Genomic DNA, 20,182 nt, shown 5'->3' with positions numbered 1-20,182 from the left:
AAATATGGTTATGATTTCTCTGCCTATATAAGGATAGGGTGATTTATACCTATATATGGGCATGAATCGGGAAAATTACACTAGGGTCCTGAATTCATATACAACAGAGTGAGGGCGGTAGAGTGGTAGAGTGAGGGCGGTAGAGTGGTATAATGAGGGCGGTAGAGTTGTAGAGTGTGGGTGGTAGAGTGAGGGCGGTAGAGTGAGGGCAGTAGAGTGGTAGAGTTAGGGCGGTAGAGTGGTAGAGTGAGGGCGGTAGAGTGGTAGAGTGAGGGCGGAAGAGTGAGGGCGGTAGAGCGGTAGAATGAGGATGGTAGAGCGGTAGAGTGAGGGTAGTAGAGTGAGAGTGGTAGAGTGAGGGCGGTAGAGTGGTAGAGTGAGGGCGGTAGAGTGGTAGAGTGAGGGCGGTAGAGTGGTAGAGTGAGAGTGGTAGAGTGAGGGCGGTAGAGTGAGGGCGGTAGAGTGATAGAGTGAGGGCGGCAGAGTGAGGGCGGTAGAATGGTAGAGTGAGGGCAGTAGAGTGGTAGAGTGAGGGCGGTAGAGTGAGGGCGGTAGAGTGAGGGTGGTAGAGTGAGGGTGATTGAGTGAGGGCAGTAGAGCGGTAGAGTGGGGGTGGTAGAGTGAGGGCGGTAGAGTGAAGGCGGCAGAGTGAGGGCGGTAGAGTGGTAGAGTGAGGGCGGTAGTGTGGTAGAGTGAGGGCGGTATAGTGGTAGAGTGAGGGTGGTAGAGTGAGGGTGGTAGAGTGAGGGCGGTAGAGTGAGGGCGGAAGAGTGGTAGAGTGAGGGCGGTAGAGTGAGGGCGGTAGAGTGGTAGAGTGAGGGCGGTAGAATGGTAGAGTGAGGGTGGTAGAGTGGTAGAGTGAGGGCGGTAGAGTGGTAGAGTGAGGGTGGTAGAGTGAGGGCGGTAGAGTGGTAGAGTGAGAGTGGTAGAGTGAGGGCAGTAGAGTGGTAGAGTGATGGCGGTAGAGTGGTAGAGTGAGGGCGGTAGAGTGAGGGCAGTAGAGCAGTAGAGTGAGGGCAGTAGAGTGAGGGCGGTAGAGTGTTAGAGTGGGCGGTAGAGTGAGGGCGGTCGAGTTGTAGTGTAGTTCCTATATTTCCAACAGGCTCTGCGGATTGGAATAATATAAACTATAGATTTGACGTAGGATTGAGGTCGACTAGGTCTCTATCGAATATATTAGACTTAATTGTGAGTGCCAGCTAGCTCAGAGGTCACTAGAAACGTTCTCGAATAAACAAGAAGGGATTTGTTTCTGACAACCGCATAAACATGACAACTTTGTTTCCCAAGAATAAGAAATGTATCTCTAGAGTCGCGCAAACAATAGATAGTTTTTTCACTCAGGCAATCGTGCATGCTTCGTCTCACCAGAGGTGCAGAGAAATAGAGAGACGGGCGTTTTCAATAAAAAGGTATTTATTGAACAGTCTTCTTTCTCATGCAGAAGAAATGAACTGCTACAATCGTAATACTGGTTGCAAAGTATAATGCGTACAGTACGAAGAGTATTATAAAATGATACTGTAAAAGCATGATATGGTTTCTAAGCCATAAAATACATAGAATAGATACATTAATAAATAAAGACTAAAAGTACTCAACTGGTGCTTCTAAAATACGCCTACCCCAGTGTACCTAACCGAGGTCTAGTACAAGGGAAGAAGTAAGTGAGGTGTAGCTTAGTTTGAATTGAATTGAATTGAATTGATGATTTGTAAAGCGCGTTGGCTACCCAGGGGCGTCCCAGCGCTATAGAAAAGAGTGAGTTGGGCTGGAGAGGCTGGAGTAAGAGAAGCTGAGTGAAAAGTTAGATTGGAATTTTGCTGAAGAGCCAAGTTTTTAATAGTTTACGGAAGGTGAGAAGGTTAGGTTCCGATCTGATAGGGAGGGGAAGGGAGTTCCAGATCCTAGCCAGGTTGTAAGAAAGCGAGCGGCCTCCACATCTAGCCTTCCTAATGCGTGGTACTGAGGCGAGGTGGGAGGTCGTAGATCTGAGTGGGCGGGAGGGTAGATAGGCTTTCACCAGGGGGGAGTTAATAGAGGGGCCTGTACCCCAGTAGGATCGATGTGCGATGCACATGCTCTTAAATTCAATTCTGGATCTCACCGGGAGCCAGTGAAGATCCTTCAGTCTGGCTCTGACTGAAGTTCGGCGGGGGATATCCAGGAGGATTCTTGCCGCACAGTTTTGAATGACCTGGAGTCTGTTAAGTGTAGATTGTGGGGCCCCCAGATATAGGGCGTTTCCACAATCGAGACGGGAGAGGATCAGGCCTTGAACCATAATCCGTCTTGAATGGAATGGAAGGAGGGGGAGAATTTTGCGGAGAAGTCTCATCAGCCCGAAGCAGGTGGCAGCAAGCTTGGTGGCTTGGTAGTTGAAGGTTAGAGTGTGGTCGAGCCAGATGCCTAAGCTCTTGATTTGCTCCTTGGGTTGCGGGGGGCTTCCTAAGCAGAGAGGCCAGATGGGATTGATGGATTTCGAGATGTTATTTCCAAGGAGCATTATCTCTGTTTTGTCCCCGTTAAGTTTGAGACAAGAGCTAGACATCCAAGTATTTCAGTATTCAGTTTCAGTATTCTTTGCCAAGAATCTATCCAAGATTTCTCTAAGGGTCTAATCAGCTCCGTACCTTGGATTTGGAATGAAGGAGGTCTGGTATCTCTCTCTCAGGACTCGATTTCCCAACAACCCGCAAGGGTAGCTTGGAAACACTGGAGCTGGATTTTCACGGCAAGAGAAAAGACAGCGTCTCTCCCAGTGCATCTGCTGGAGGGTCGGCTTACTTCGGCACTTGCTTCGGCAAGCTGTGTCGTGTAGGTAGAAAGTCGAACTGCTCCAAACCACCGTGTGTTTAGCCTGGGCAAGTGTGGGCATATTTATACCTTGAAGGTGCCGAGTTTGATGTAAGGTTGGACATAATAACGTCATTAAAGACTCAGTTCTTTGAAAACTCAATGAGTTCTTGGACAAATCAATATTCAAGCAAGGGGAAGTCCCTGACTGCTCAAGGCGGGTTTTTCCAAGAAATCATTGTGGATTTTCGGAACTAGTGGAAGTAGCGATGCCGTATTTGGACTGCATAGGCTAAGTCTAAATATGGTTTTGATTTCTATGCCTATATAAGGATAGGGTGATTTATACCTATATATGGGCATGAATCGGGAAAATTACACTAGGGTCCTGAATTCATATACAACAGAGTGAGGGCGGTAGAGTGGTAGAGTGAGGGTGGTAGAATGAGGGCGGTAGAGTTGTAGAGTGTGGGTGGTAGAGTGAGGGCGGTAGAGTGAGGGCAGTAGAGTGGTAGAGTGAGGGCGGTAGAGTGGTAGAGTGAGGGCAGTAGAGTGAGGGCGGTAGAGTGGTAGAGTGAGGGCGGAAGAGTGAGGGCGGTAGAGCGGTAGAATGAGGGTGGTAGAGCGGTAGAGTGAGGGTAGTAGAGTGAGAGTGGTAGAGTGAGGGCGGAAGAGTGAGGGCAGTAGAGTGGGGGCGGTAGAGTGGTAGAGTGAGGGCGGTAGAGTGAGGGTGGTAGAGTGGTAGAGTGAGGGCAGTATAGTGGTAGAGTGAGGGCAGTAGAGTGAGGGCGGTAGTGTGGTAGAGTGAGGGTGGTAGAGTGAGAGCGGTAGAGTGGTAGAGTGAGGGCGGTAGAGTGGGGGCGGTAGAGTGGTAGAGTGAGGGCGGTAGAGTGAGGGCGGTAGAGCAGTAGAGTGAGGGCGGTAGAGTGAGGGCGTGAGGGCGGTAGAGTGGTAGAGTGAGGGCGGGAGAGTGGTAGAGTGAGAGCAGTAGAGTGTAGAGTGAAGGGGCAGAGTGAGGGCGGTAGAGTGAGGGTGGTAGAGCGGTAGATTGGTAGAGGGAGGGCGGTAGAGTGAGGGCAGTAGAGTGGTAGAGTGAGGGCGGTAGAGTGGTGAGTGAGAGTGGTAGAGTGAGGGCGGTAGAGTGAGGGCGGTAGAGTGATAGAGTGAGGGTGGCAGAGTGAGGGCGGTAGAGTGGTAGAGTGAGGGCAGTAGAGTGGTAGAGTGAGGGCGGTAGAGTGAGGGTGGTAGAGTGAGGGCGGTTGCGTGAGGGCAGTAGAGCGGTAGAGTGGGGGTGGTAGAGTGAGGGCGGTAGAGTGAGGGCGGCAGAGTGAGGGCGGTAGAGTGGTAGAGTGAGGGCGGTAGTGTGGTAGAGTGAGGGCAGTAGAGTGGTAGAGTGAGGGTGGTAGAGTGAGGGCGGTAGAGTGAGGGCGGTAGAGTGAGAGCGGTAGAGTGGTAGAGTGAGGGCGGTAGAGTGAGGGCCGTAGAGTGGTAGAGTGAGGGCGGTAGAGTGAGGGCGGTAGAGTGAGGGCGGTAGAATGGTAGAGTGAGGGCGGTAGAGTGGTAGAGTGAGGGTGGTAGAGTGAGGGCGGTAGAGTTGTAGAGTGAGAGTGGTAGAGTGAGGGCAGTAGAGTGGTAGAGTGATGGCGGTAGAGTGGTAGAGTGAGGGCGGTAAAGTGAGGGCGGTAGAGTGGTAGAGTGAGGGCGGTAGAGTGAGGGCGGTAGAGTTGTAGTGTAGTTCCTATATTTCCAACAGGCTCTGCGGATTGGAATAATATAAACTATAGATTTGACGTAGGATTGAGGTCGACTAGGTCTCTATCGAATATATTAGACTTAATTGTGAGTGCCAGCTAGCTCAGAGGTCACTAGAAACGTTCTCGAATAAACAAGAAGGGATTTGTTTCTGACAACCGCATAAACATGACAACTTTGTTTCCCAAGAATAAGAAATGTATCTCTAGAGTTGCGCAAACAATAGATAGTTATTTCACTCAGGCAATCGTGCATGCTTCGTCTCACCAGAGGTGCAGAGAAATAGAGGGACGGGCGTTTTCAATAAAAAGGTATTTATTGAACAGTCTTCTTTCTCATGCAGAAGAAATGAACTGCTACAATCGTAATACTGGTTGCAAAGTATAATGCGTACAGTACGAAGAGTATTATAAAATGATACTGTAAAAGCATGATATGGTTTCTAAGCCATAAAATACATAGAATAGATACATTAATAAATAAAGACTAAAAGTACTCAACTGGTGCTTCTAAAATACGCCTACCCCAGTGTACCTAACCGAGGTCTAGTACAAGGGAAGAAGTAAGTGAGGTGTAGCTTGGTTTCAGTATTCTTTGCCAAGAATCGATCCAAGATTTCTCCAAGGGTCTAATCAGCTCCGTACCTTGGATTTGGAATGAAGGAGGTCTGGTATCTCTCTCTCAGGACTTGATTTCCCAACAACCGGCAAGGGTAGCTTGGAAACACTGGAGCTGGATTTTCTTGGCAAGAGAAAAGACAGCGTCTCTCCCAGTGCATCTGCTGGAGGGTCGGCTTACTTCGGCGAGCTGTGTCGTGTAGGTAGATAGTCGAACTGCTCCAAACCACTGTGTGTTTAGCCTGGGCAAGTGTGGGCATATTTATACCTTGAAGGTGCCGAGTTTGATGTAAGGTTGGACATAATAACGTCATCAAAGACTCAGTTCTTTGAAAACTCAATGAGTTCTTGGACAAATCAATATTCAAGCAAGGGGAAGTCCCTGACTGCTGAAGGCGGGTTTTTCCAAGAAATCATTGTGGATTTTCGGAACTACGTATTTGGACTGCATAGGCTACGTCTAAATATGGTTATGATTTCTATACCTATATAAGGATAGGGTGATTTATACCTATATATGGGCATGAATCGGGAAAATTACACTAGGGTCCTAAATTCATATACAACAGAGTGAGGGCGGTAGAGTGGTAGAGTGAGTGCGGTAGAGTGGTAGAATGAGGGCGGTAGAGTTGTAGAGTGTGGGTGGTAGAGTGAGGGCGGTAGAGTGAGGGCAGTAGAGTGGTAGAGTGAGGGCGGTAGAGTGAGGGCAGTAGAGTGAGGGCGGTAGAGTGGTAGAGTGAGGGCGGTAGAGCGGTAGAATGAGGGTGGTAGAGTGAGAGTGGTAGAGTGAGGGCGGAAGAGTTAGGGCAGTAGAGTGAGGGCGGTAGAGTGGTAGAGTGAGAGCGGTAGAGTGAGGGCGGTAGAGTGAGGGCGGTAGAGTGAGGGCAGTAGAGTGGTAGAGTGAGGGCGGTAGAGTGAGGGTGGTAGAGTGGTAGAGTGAGGGCAGTATAGTGGTAGAGTGAGGGCAGTAGAGTGAGGGCGGTAGTGTGGTAGAGTGAGGGCGGTAGAGTGAGGGCGGTAGAGTGGTAGAGTGGGGGCGGTAGAGTGGTAGAGTGAGGGCGGTAGAGCAGTAGAGTGAGGGCGGTAGAGTGAGGGCGTGAGGGCGGTAGAGTGAGGGCGGTAGAGTGGTAGAGTGAGGGCGGTAGAGTGAGGGCGTGAGGGCGGGAGAGTGGTAGAGTGAGAGCAGTAGAGTGTAGAGTGAAGGGGGCAGAGTGAGGGCGGTAGAGTGAGGGTGGTAGAGCGGTAGAGGGAGGGCGGTAGAGTGAGGGCGTGAGGGCGGTAGAGTGGTAGAGTGAGGGCGGTAGAGTGGTAGAGTGGTAGAGTGAGGGCAAGACACCTTCCCCATATAGTATGAAGACTCCAACAGAGCATATGGTCTTCACGGCGGAAGGCCTATAGTAGAAGACACCGACAACCATGCAACGAAAGACAGCAACACAAACGCGGTGGCATCAATCACTGTACAGTTACTGCCACATCATTTACCAAACCAATTGTGCATTCAGCGTTGTCAAGGCAGATCCTGTAACGCATTAGTGCAGCACGTGCGATATCGTGACGAAAATAGCTCTCAGGCAGGGCACCTCGCTTGTATGAAGAGGGACTTTTACTAATTAATCATTCTGCAGTTATTACTTTATACACATGTCTAAACCACTCTAGGAGTGCAAGACTCTTAACCTCTCACATTGCAGGCACGTTAAACTATGAGTTTGCAGCGGCTCTTACTTTTTATTAAGCATTGCTATGTTTTAAATTTGAATGTTCTGATTTTCAAGAAGTTCAGTGACCCACTGCACAGGCTGATTTAACGTCTCCCAATTATTTTCTGAGTTATGGCCATAAATGCATTTGTCTGGTAAATGCCGAATCTAATCAGCCTCTTAAAATACCTAAATTCAAATATGTGGGAGGAATGGTTTCAAATATTTCTGACACGTAGCTTGCCAAGTACTGAATACAAAAGTGTGCAGCAAATAAAGAAGGAATGGGCAAGTACGAATGGTTTCCTGATCGGTCACCTTCTAACACTGTAAAGAAGACACTGTTTTCCAGCAAGTGAACATAGCCAGTTAGAAGCAAGCCACAAGACCATGCTCTTCATTCAGTTAAGAATGCGTAACCCATGAAAATACACTGCGGCGGGTTCTCACCCATGGTGAAGTGCAAAGTTTTTCTCGAGCCCGTAGAAGAGTGGTTTTATGCCTTAAACCATGCAATAAATTACCCCAGTAACACGATGTGCAGAGGGCACTGATTAAAAAAAAAAAAATAGAGGGGGAGCGCATTCCTTTGAAGTCTGATGGGGCGGGGGGCGGGGGGCGGACACCAAAAGGGTTTCAATTCACATGGCACGCTTTCAGTTCAGGGGCACGCTTTCAGTTCAGAAGTGACAGTGTTCATCTGGGAGGTCAAAACAGAGATTTGCAAGCTTTTAAGGCATAACTTCACTATGTATAGGAGCATAGCAAAATAGCAGAGCATAGAGAGCGAGGCTGCTCATACCCAGTGGATTTAGGAATCCGTTACATAAAAAAAAAAACAAGTGTGAGAGAGCTGAAAGGAGTGGGGCTAAGCTGCAGCCTCAACAAGCTCTCTGCATTGCTGTGGCGGGGGCGGGGGAGTGCATTCCTTTGAAGTCTGATGGGGGGCAGGGGAGCGGTTTGGGAGCTGCTTCCTTTGAAGTCTGATGCCGAGGCTCAGACAAATGGTGTATGGTGTGCGATATGCGATGTAGCTGGTGATGTGCACGCGCCTGGCTCACATGAACTGTACCTAATCCGCAGTTTGGGTAGACTTTTGAAAGTCTCTTACTATAATCTCGCCGAACAATGCTTACGCATTGGTTCAGCGAGACCTAAAAACAAATAGTATGCCTGCTAAATTGTAAGTATTATAATGGTTTTAAACACACACAAAACAAGTTTAATCTTTTTGTTATTTGAAAAACTGCACAATCTTAAAGCAAAGATTGTTATATAAAATGTATGCAATAAATCATTGTCCGCCTCAAGAGATGATGTCAATATTTCTAGACGTAAGGAGCACGGACCCCTGATCTAAAGCATATGTGCTCTTCCTAAGCACAGCAAGCAATCAAAAGCAGGAAACAGGAACATGCTATTCTAGGGGAAGTGAGTACACTTCTAAAGGGAACACTGCAAATGCTAATGAACTCTGCTAGGCCCAATCAAACACTATTTACTGTACAAAAGCCAAGGCAGATACAAAAGCATGACGATTCAAGAGCCTCATTTAATTGTTTTACATTTTAATATGCCTACCAGGCATAGCTAACTTGATTTAATGTTATAATCTGTTAATTTTAAGAGATTAACTAAATAGAACTGAGAATATGCAAGAGTATTATTAAAGAGTATCATACCATATCTAGCTAATCACTGCTCATCTGGACCATAACGTTAAAGAGCATTCTTACAATAGCCAGCAAATCACTGCTCATCTTGACCAGAACGTTAAAGATTATCTTACCATAGCCAGCAAATCACTGCTCATCTTGACCATAACGTTAAAGAGTATCTTACCATAGCCAGCAAATCACTGCTCATCTTGACCATACCATGGCCGGCAAATCACTGCTCATCTTGACCATAATGTTAAAGAGTATCTTACCATAGCCAGCAAATCACTGCTCATCTTGACCATAACGTTAAAGAGTATCTTACCATAGCCAGCAAATCACTGCTCATCTTGACCATGACGTTAAAGAGTATCTTACCATGTCTAGCAAATCACTGCTCATCTTGACCATACCATAGCCGGCAAATCACTGCTCATCTTGACCATACCATAGCCGGCAAATCACTGCTCATCTGGACTATAATGTTAAAGAGTATCTTACCATAGCCAGCAAATCACTGCTCATCTTGACCATGACGTTAAAGAGTATCTTACCATGTCTAGCAAATCACTGCTCATCTTGACCATACCATAGCCGGCAAATCACTGCTCATCTGGACTATAATGTTAAAGAGTATCTTACCATTGCCGGCAAATCACTGCTCATCTTGACCATAAGGTTAAAGAGTATCTTACCATATCTAGCAAATCACTGCTCATCTTGACCACAAAGCCTGGAAATAGCACATGAAATACATGGATAATTTTTGTCAGGTAGCCGTGCTTCGCGGCGCGTGCTTGCAGTCTTCGAATGGTCCTCTCCGTCTGGGATTTGTGAGTGTCCTCCTTAAGTACAACAATGTACTGTCCAGAAAATCGCCACTCATCCTGTATTGAAAGAAAAGTAAGCATGTTTAGGTTGATGTTTACATGAACACACTCTGCATTTACTTATGTTCATTTAAATTGTAACATCAAGATTAAAACTCAAACAAATTGCTTTCCCTCCTTTTTTCTCTTCTCTTGTCTGTCTCGCCCAGATTTCCATGGCTTATGACGGGAACTTGGTGTTGCTGTCAGGATAGTAAGGGGTGTAAGAGACCTAATGCATGGCCAGACTATCACAGAAGATGACTTGGCGAGTAGAATGAAAAGAGAATCATTAACAAAAGGGAGTTGTGGTTGGAAGTACCGGGACTTCCACCTTGAAGACCCACCAAGAGGTGTGAATCATAGGAAAATCTGCATCTTTTTTTTCTGAAGAGTTGTATATTTTTGTGGCGGAACAACACACTGCTGAATGTATATTTATTTGAGCTTCCAAGAAGAGTGGACTGCAGCAAATATTTTTTTGGTGCAACTTTTAAGAGCAGAGGAGAGCAGAGCACCAAGGGTTCAAAGGTGAGCTTGGAACACGAAAACTGCATCTTGGGAGGAAGCACAAAGGGTGAATATTGAAACCAAGCAACTTTGGGTTGCTGCCTTCAGCTCTACACCATCCAAGGGAATGTTTGTGTATAGACATCTCCACACACATACATTTCCATCTATGGATTGGAGGTTAATATATAGGTATTCACCAATTCTGGGTGGAGATATGCACCCGATAAAATGAATTACAAATCTCCACCCCGTACATGAGTTTTTGGAAACTAACAACAACAATTATTACATTATTACTGCTAACAATAATTTATTTGTGATCAGATTTCATGACTATGTCTACAGGGAGAGACCTCTGCAGCGAAAGCAGAGATTTATGCCTCTGCTATAGAAAACTGAGAAAGGAAAAGTATAGGGAAATCATCATTCACCTGACCTCAGTCATACATGCCTGGCTTACAATAACCCTGCCAGCACATAAATCTAGCCCACAAGCTAGGCCCTTACAGTGCTTGAGTTTCCTACCTGGGTGAGACCTACAGCTCAGCATCAGTTACCAGGAAGTAGCTACACTCATTCAAGAGGAAAATGAACTCCACTAAAGAGGAGGCAGGCCTTGTAATGACCTTTGTTTTAGAATACAACAGGCGAATACATGGTCCGCCTCTTATAATCTTAATGGAGTGAAGCTAGAGGCGTGTGGAAGGAGGTGACAGATTAAGTCCATGCATTTTTTGGTTGAGCGACACCATGGGGGACTTAAAGTAAAAATGGAAGGTAAGAGAAGGTAAATGAAGCAGATGTTATTCAGGATCCAAGTGACAAAGGATCCTGGAGGCAGACCAGTGCCTGCCACTCAATGAACTTATCCTTTCCACCATGCACCCTGACCTGCTATGTGGCATGCCATTTCACAGAAATTCCCATGTTACACCAGGTAAGAAACTAAACCCTTGTGTTTCACAGGTCCATTTATACAGCACAATCATGTCATACTGTCTCACCTCACAGTTAGTAAGACATCTCATATTTCAAACCCACACAACTTAACCATTCCTTCTCGTTGGAGTTTATAATGCTTCAAGTTATGTTAATGCACTCTTTTCTATACAGTACCCATTTGCAGGTTAGCAACAGCAGAAGCTGGGTTACTGTCTACTGTAGCAGGGCAACATCCAGGTCATACTGCTTCCACCTGCATCCCAAACACACACAGGTATATCACATTGATATCTATGATTTTACCACACTCTGGATTTTCGCAAGTCTTGTCTTACTGTAACTCAACACTGATATTAATGTACCTTTTTTATACATGTTAAGGTAAAATGTACTCCACATATACTTATATTGTAACTCCATAGGCATCTGATGTGCTCATCCATGTTATGTTATATTATACTTTGAAGGTCCTGTGTTGCCTGCCCACCTGCCAACTATAACCACTGCCTCCTGTGGTCCCACCAGTGCCCTGACATATCTTCAGACCAAGAACAACCCCTGAAGGCAGTAACAGGTAAGTCTTCAGCAGAATAATTTGCAATGTGTATAACCATGTTTCTTTTCTGCGTAAGTGTCTGGATATTTAACATATTGCATGAATTCTAAATCCATTATTTTTGCATTTACCAATTAAAAAATGTAATGAGTGAATTTATATGTCTGATGTCACCACTTGTTTCACTAAATACATTTTTCAATTCTTCTGAGTTTTGGGAATATATATGTGTCCCTTATCACTCTCACCTCTAGCCAATCATGTCCTTATTGCATACAGTTGGTGAATATGTTTTAGTTCATGCTTCCTTGCAGTCTTTTTCGTCATGTCATATGATAACATTCAGACTTAAGATGTGAACCAGTATGTTTATCAACTATCTCAAAGTAGAGGTAAATGAACCATAAATGTGGTGCTGAAGGAGTACAAAGACAACATTTTACCCAAGTGTTTATTTGAAGCTAGTGAAAAAAGTGAAACATGTTTAACATGATTATCTATGAGAGCAAAGCCCTATTTGGAGTCTTTAATAGGTAACTGTATACATAATATATAGCATACGTGAGTTGCGTAGGTGCAGAATTGGTACTAGTGGATAATCTAAGAAAAGTCCATTTGCCCTAACACTTACTGGAATGTTCAAGCCGAGGTTGGTGCACTCTCAAAGTGCCTCTTCATTCTTCATCAGTGTTCCTCTCGGCTTCCATCTGCTTTTCCCTTACAGTATCCTGTCATTGTAAACCAAAACTGCCCTCACATTACCCTAGAGCATCTCCACAGTGCACTATCACAGCGTCCCCTTACTTTGCCTCAGCACATCCTTCCCAGTCTCAGACTACCCCAATTATTGGTCCTCAGTGTAAGAGCATAGGAGACACTAAGGGGCACAAGCATTAAACGGTACATGCATCAAAGGATTTAGGAATCACAAACGGTGCGATTCGCAAAAATCGTCCGTTTGCGAATCCTAAATCGCTTTTTGGGATGCATCATCTATTCCAATAGAAATCGCTATTTATTGCGACTTCTTAAAATGCGATTGCATTTAAGGAATCGCATTTTTGCGATTCCTTTAATGCAATGCATGAATGTGTAAGGAATTACGTTTACTTAATTAGAGGGAGCAAATTAACACGAGGTAGGACCTCGTGTTAATTTGCGAAAAAATCCAAAAATGCACAAAAATGCATTTTTTTAACTTTCATGTTACACACACACATGTCCTTGCGACATGTGTGTGTGAAACTTGTACTTACAAATAGATTTCAGGGGTGCAGGGGGGGGTTCTTTGGACCCCCCCCCAGCACCCTTGAAATGCATTAACAGATAGCGATTCGCAAAAAGAAAATCGCAATTTGTAAATGCCTTCCCATTGATTCCTATGGGCCGTTTGGCCCATAGGAATCAATGGAAAGGTTTTCCTTAATTGCGATTAGCAATTTGTGAATCGCAATTAAGGAAAAATACCGATTCGCTAATAATCATGCAATTTTTTAATGCATTGGCATTTGCGATTCCTTAATTGCGATTCCTTAAAAATCGCTATTAAGGAATCGCAAATGCCGAGAATGATGCATGTGGCTGTAAGCTTTTTACCGGTCGCAAATGGGCCGAATCTGAGAATCGGCACGTTTGCAACCGGTAAAAAGCCATTTCCGATGCATCAACCCAAAATGCATTCACAAAATAGATCATCGCAATTTTTGCGATTACCTATTTTGAGAATGCATTTAGGGAATTGCAATTTGCGATTTCCTAAATGCAATGCAAGAAGCATTTTCAAAATGCGACTTTGCATTAAGGAATCGCAAATTAGCATCACGTTGATGTTAATTTGCAAATCCTTAAAAAAAATGCACAAAATTGCATTTTTATAAGTGCCATGTGGTGCACCACATGTGCACACCTACCTGTTTTGGGGGTGCATCAGGGGGGCCTTAGGCCCCTAGCACCCTTGCAATTGCATTCACAATTTGCGATACCTATTTAGTTATCGCAAATAGCAAATGATTCCCCATTCATTCCTATGGGCCTCTAGGCCCAATGGAATGAATGGGAAAACATTCCCTAATAGCAAATTGCAATTTGTGCTTCGTTATTAGGGAATGTGTAGGAATCGCTATTATTTTTGCGAAACCTACATGCATAAGGGATTGCGACTCCAAAATAGTGATTCCTTAAAAATCGCTATTAAGGACTCGCAATTCCTTTTCTTGATGCATGTGCCCCTAAATGTCTGTGGCAGACATGGTCAGAGCTGAGCCAAGACATCAAAGATTTAAACGGGGAAACCCGGAGAGCGCAGTGTGGTTTTTCCATAGAGTGGTCATGAGCAATGGTGTCCGGCGCTCTCATTTTATTGCCTATGGTTTTGATGATTTCTGTGAGGGGACAGATACATATGTCATGCTTCTTTGTCTGGTACAGTATTGTTGAGTTGTATATATGGATATCATGCTGAGAGCAATGTTCTTGTTTATTCAAAAACGTAATACAAAGGTTTTTTTTTTAAATTTAAACAGTCAACAAACATCACGATAAAGATTCTTTAAAATGAAAAAAAATCTCAATTAAGAACATACAATGATATCACTGAAATGAGTTGCATCTATTAAAAAGTCTTTTTTTTACATGAAACATTCAAGAATACCCATATACCCTGATGACGTTGCCACGAGTTACCCAAAATGTATTAGATTATTATGTTCTCTGTTGATGTGGCCTATCTTGTTATTAAATGTGAGGCAAGTTTATTTTATAATAAACATACACACGTGAGGTGTTCGTATTTTGGGGATCTTGAACTTAACAACTTCAATGTGCACTCAAAATGGCCAGTCAAGGAAAATGATGCATAGTGAAGTAAAGCAATGTGCTATGAATCACAATTTGGTAAAGTAAAGAAGCTGAGATTTGAGCCCAGGTTTCCTGATTGTAAACTGTGCAATTAAGCGGCTGTTGGATTACATCCTTTTACATTCCATTTAGCACCAAAGGTCAAGTATTTCTGTTCAAACTATTTTATGAATAAGCATTGGTACATGGAGTTCAATAAACACACTTATCACACCTTACATCAAACTGGAACTATACACAAGTATGTGTGTGTGTGTGTGTATAGTCATATGTTAAGGTACAGGGAGGCAGGAGATGCAACTTTTAGTATAATGTCAACCGACAGAAGGATTTTAGAAATGGCTTTATACCTCGATTACTGTAATTAAATAATTAAGAAAACAACGAGGTCATAAAGCCCCCACAGAACTTGCTCCACAGGTTACAACTTCAAGGTGATGTGCATCATGGCTTCAAGGAGATGGGTTCTGCCACTATGTAATCTCCAGTTTGCACTCCACTCCAAAATATGGGCTTATAAATCCCCTCCTTCACCCCCGTTCTGAACCCATGTCAACTGTGCCATGCAGTGTGCCGTGGTGACCCCTGACTGTGGTATAATATTGTTTGAAATTCCTGTAACACCTGTCCTCAGTGTACATATGTGCCCCCTGACAGCAAATCCTCCATGCCAACTCAATGAATCCTACTGCCCACTCTCCAGTTCACTTTGCTTCTCTAAATGTTTCCCAGTGCCCCATCCGCACTTGACTGTGGCCTCATTAATGTACCTTCAGTACAAAGCTTCCTGTCTCGCTGTGTGCCAATTCCACCTTTCCAACCTCACTGTATGCCTCCACTGTGCCCCTGTACCCAATCCCGCCTTACCATAAACTACTTGTTGTGCTCCAGTGAACCTCCAAATCTGTGCCTTCATCGTCTGCAACATGAGGCTGAGTAGGAGGTACACCCAAGGAGTGGTGACAGACTCAAACTTAGCCACTGTTCTTTCGGGATGAGTGGAATTGGCGGAAGCATGTCTCTCTGTCAAACAGTAGCACCAAGAGGGCCAGAGCATTGTGCAGACAGCTAGTAGCAACCACCCAAGCCTGACTGATGGTGTGAACCAGACTAGCAGCAATGTTTCATCTCAGAAGGAAACCCTGGTCTAGGGAGTTCTCCTGCCATATGCTTAGGCTCCATCCATCACTCTGCAGATCATGGGCAAGAGGTGCCGAAGAGAGGAATGGAACTCTGAAAATGAGGAGAACTGGATCAGCTCTCTTGCATTTAGCCTACATGTCCACTGGATTTGAAGAGGTAAGCAAGAGACTCACGCTGCAGAGATTGGAGTGCAAGGGAAAGGGTGACTCCTGAGGATCGGGACTCTAGGCAGCTGCCAGATATGCACCAAACTAAGGCTGATCTAATATTGGTACTGAAGGGCACTTTACAAGTTTGCTGAGAAATAACTGTGAATGAAACGATTCAAGCTTCAAAGAAAGCCACAGCTGTACTGCATCAGGCTTTCATTGATCAACCATGTATGAAAACGTTCAGTATCAGGCCATTTAAGGCCTTCTCCTTTATGTAGAAAAACAAAACCTTTTGGTCGGCGGACAGGCTTTATCGTGTTCAATTTGTGCTGATGTAGCGTGCTCCGGTGGTATCACTCTCTCCCCCTTAGAGTGTTGCACATAAAGGATTGAAGCGTCCTCTGTGTAGAGGACGACCCACTGGGCACAACTTATTTTCGCTTACGTGCGTGCAAAGTTTGTGAAAATATTTGATCTATGGATTATAAAATCATGTGAAAATCGTCAATATGAATTTAACTTGGAAGTTAATGACAACAATTATCTTCAAATAAACACCCTACTTATGAAAGTTTCACCTTGACTGGATCAAATATTTTCACAAATTTTGCACCCACGTAAGCGAAAATAAGTTGTGCCCAGTGGGTCGTCCTCTACACAGAGGATGCTTCAATCCTTCTCCTTTATGTGCCATGGATGACCCAGAGACTTCAGCCCAGTAATAGACTGTCACTACATGCTTCCAGTTTTTTACCCCTTACAACTACGTGTTAGCTAAGCATTCTTGCATCCGGAGGTGGAAATGAGTGCCAACCTCCTAAATACTGTAAGTAACCCTTCTCCACATTTCGCAGCTCCCCATTGTTCCTTGCTTGGTTCAACCTTTATTAATACATATATATGTATTACACATGGACATAAGACCAAAATGCCGTTCACTCTCACACCACTGAATTCTGTTCATATTGACTAGAGTTGCATCTTGAGAAAGCTGAACACGTTGTATAAGTACCAAAATCTGCCCTCAGAAATTTTTGTCTGACTATTGGTAGCATTTTGGATCTTCTATAAAATTTATATATTCCCTCTGCTTTAGCTATACTAGGATTTAGCCATAGGCATGATTAGGGATCTACTGAGCACAGGCAAGTCTCCTTTAGTATAAATGTCCCATGTGTATGAAGAGTGCCCATATTGGACCGTTCTTGTTTAATGTACTTTTAGAGCATTCAAAGGCACATTATTCGTTTTTTTTACAGAGTTTGATATAGCGCAAACTTGACCCAATTCGGGTATCAGAGCGCTTTACATAGCACCCGTTGAATTACATGAGGACACATTCATTTTGTGTGTTTCTTTTTTTTTGGGCACGGGGAGACTAAGTGATTGGCCAGAATCACAGGATGCTCAGCCTCATTGCCTAGACTAGAACCCAGTTCCCCAGGTTCGAGGTGGACCACCCTAGCTGCTAGGCCAACTCCTCTCTCCTCTAGCCTCTTTACTACACAGATGTACCTTTAGTATAATCTGTGGCATTTTGTCTCTTGCTGGGGGAATTTTTCTATGTTGTATTCGTGTAAAAATTACTCAAGCTCTTGGAAGAAGAATCAATTAGCTGTCCGAACAAGCCTTGGCAAACCAACATGTGGTGGTTCCTGTGAGATCTATGGGCTTTGGCAATCATTTTCAGCCATGCTGGACAGCAGCGCGACTGCTGAGCAAGCATGGCTGCTGAAAATAATGTTTTAAAAAAAGTGCTATTATGTGGCTGTGCAAACAAGAATGCACTCACCTGCAAAATGAGACGAGCATTTTTCCCTTTGTATTTACCAACCTGAAATGTATTCGTAAAAGTTGCATGACATTTATTTGTTTTATATAGCACTGATGCACTTAAAAAACAAAAAAACAACGGTGTGTTGTGGGTGGACAGTGGGCAGAGGATGAGCCAGCACAGAGAAAGGGAGTTCGGGAGAGAATGCTAGGGAAGCACATGGACAATGCACCGTGGGTGGGAGTTATTAAAACATGCGGACAAGTGTGGTCAGGCGGGCAGGACATGGGGAATCATACGCACAATGGAAGATCGGCACTGGCGGGGATGGTGAAGCACACACAGGGAAGTTGGGCAGTCGGTGATAGGAAAGCATAATTTGAACAGAGGGTGGAGAAGCAGGGACTGGGAAGCAAACCATTGATGAAGGGAGGACGGAATGGGGAAGCAATTGGAACGGGTCAGGGAAACAAGAACGACAACAGAAGGTGGGCAGATGGGGAGGAAGCAAGAACAGCAACTAAGGAAAGGAGGACGAGGGGAAAAACAAATGGGTAAGAAAGAGGAATGCAAAGTACACTTTGGGAGACTGCTGAAACAAATACACTCTCATAGAGTGCTTAACCCAAAAGAAAAAGTAACGCATGAAAACGGAGCATTGGTAGGACACAAGCAATGGGGCCGTTATCCAAGGAGGAACAAACAAAAGAAAAAGAAGGAAAGCCCACAGAAACTGACGAATAGGAAGCAAGCAAATGAGAGCCAATCAATGGTAAGCAATGGACAGGTTTGAAGCCCACTGTAAGTTAACATTATGTCTCACAACAAGCATCATATGTGCTGCCTCAGGCGAGACCTAAAAAGACGCTCATTCGGTGTTTTGGTTTCTCACCTATAGCTCAACGCCATTGTTTTTTGCACCCAATTGCCAAACATTATTAAGCCCAAGGCAGAAAACATTAGCACTGCAGTGGTTCGAGGCTGCCTTCTTTTAGGTGTGAATGACATGTATGCCGACGTTGGAGTTTCCAACAATCTTCCTTGGCTCTACTGTTTCTTTCTCTCAAAAGGTGGTATAGTCATGATTTCTTCAAGTATGAGCCCATTCTCCTCTTCCAGAGCACCGTCATGTGTGTGCATACAACCTAACCTCGCAAACAAACAGAGATATTTGTATATTGTTGTTGTTTACTCACTTACATCATCCTTCCTTACACTAAATGAAATGGTAAGTGCCACTATATAAAACCGCAAAAGGTGATCAGAATGAAAAATAATGAAGCAAATCTGTTTTAATAGCATAAACTTAAATACCTTATATGATATTCACGGTCTGCCGCCTAACAATTTACGTGCTGTTTCACTGTCATCAATTACTACTTTACTTTACTTTTCAAGAGCTCCAACGAGCAGCTAATGTGAAGAACTGAAAACTACCATCAAACTACTATGGAAATATGTGAAGTTCTTAATCCCTACTGAGATTAATTAAAACCATATCTATAACAAAATGATATAACAACCAACAGCTAGATTAAAACCAGTAAAACAATTAAATAGAAAAATCATAATTTACAACTCCAGAACCAGGTCTTTAATACATAAGATAAAAATAATAGGAATTATACTACCTACACCACTGAACAGTATCTGTAACATATTCTTAACACCAGTCTTCTGAAAGTGTATGGCTGGAAGTGAACAAAGCAAGGTGACACAAGGGAAGCGCAGGCCCTTAAGTGAAATTTACTCTGCCACGCAGAGTCACTTTGCTTGGGCAAGACAGGAATGCGCCATATCTAATAAGTAATTGTGCATTTCTGCCATTCAATGCAGTGCAGCGCTGAAAGTTGCCCTGCTGCGCTACGTTGTGCCAAATACGAGTAAATCCACCCCCAAGTATTCTTTACAAAACTATTGTGCTTATATGCTTCTGCCATGCCTAAATCTTTGCTATCGGAAATTTCCTAGATTCATTTCTTCAGGATTGTTCTTAACATCTCATTTGAGTTGCATGGATCCCATGTACCTTTTTTCTAAATGTAATTGGAAAATTGCCTCGTGATAAAACCTGGCCATGGGTCACCTTGTGACTGGGTGCTAATATGTATCTAGTGCCCATGATGTGTCACAAGTGACCCCTCTTTGGCCCTTCTTGCTTTAACCCAGAAGCGCAGAAAGGTCTCCAGGTACCCTTAAAGTCTATTTCTGTAAACTGAAGTCTACTCTGATCTGTGGCTGAGAAGTGCTCTGGGGAAGATTGGATAATAGTTCCTAATAGCTTGTAGTGAGCATGTGCCAATCAAATGCCATATTTATCAGAAAAGGCCTCTCTCTAATCAGTGATGATGATTCTGGGATGTCATCAATATATATTCTGAGATGTACTTAGCCCACAGAACTTCCAAAAGTGGCTTAAGTGAAACGCCAGAAAAATATCCTGTCACTTTTTTCAGTGCACAGCAAAAAAAGAAGTACTTCTAGTGGTTAGCACTATTCAGTGTGCTGTATGCGAGCCTTAATCCCAAAAATCTACTTCTAAGAATGCACAGGTTCTATAGGAGCTCACAGCTATAATTACATCATTTTGAATCAGCGGTTAAAGATGTATCACCTTTGTCTTTCCGTGACTGATAGTAAAAAGTACATTGTGTCGTCTACATATTGCAGTATCAAAAGGGGCCGCCCATTCAGCTTTGACGGGCAAGCTTCATTTGTTGTATCATGCCAGCCATATTTAGGTTGAAAGGCAGTGGTACTTCAGTCCTTTGTTAGTGCAGACTTGATTAGTCAATGAGGCATTGCCCCCTAGTAACCAATAGTTAATCATTAAGACATAATTGCTGATTGG

General features: G+C 44.1%; 1 protein-coding gene across 1 annotated transcript in view; it reads right to left on the bottom strand.

Annotated features, from left to right (window-relative positions):
- The window catches only part of PCSK9 (proprotein convertase subtilisin/kexin type 9), a 184,367-nt gene that overhangs the window by 110,194 nt on the left and 53,991 nt on the right, over window positions 1-20,182 (bottom strand). The window contains exon 2 of the mRNA XM_078670175.1: window positions 9,222-9,413. Within this exon, the coding sequence (XP_078526301.1) occupies window positions 9,222-9,413 (192 nt within the window). The remainder of the gene's footprint in view (window positions 1-9,221; window positions 9,414-20,182) is intronic.

The sequence above is a fragment of the Lissotriton helveticus genome, chromosome 1_2, assembly GCF_964261635.1.
Source record: "Lissotriton helveticus chromosome 1_2, aLisHel1.1, whole genome shotgun sequence".
In the NCBI taxonomy this organism is placed as follows: Eukaryota; Metazoa; Chordata; class Amphibia; order Caudata; family Salamandridae; genus Lissotriton; species Lissotriton helveticus.
The sequence above is the reverse complement of the archived record's forward strand: the minus strand, read 5'-3'. Positions and strand labels throughout refer to the sequence as shown.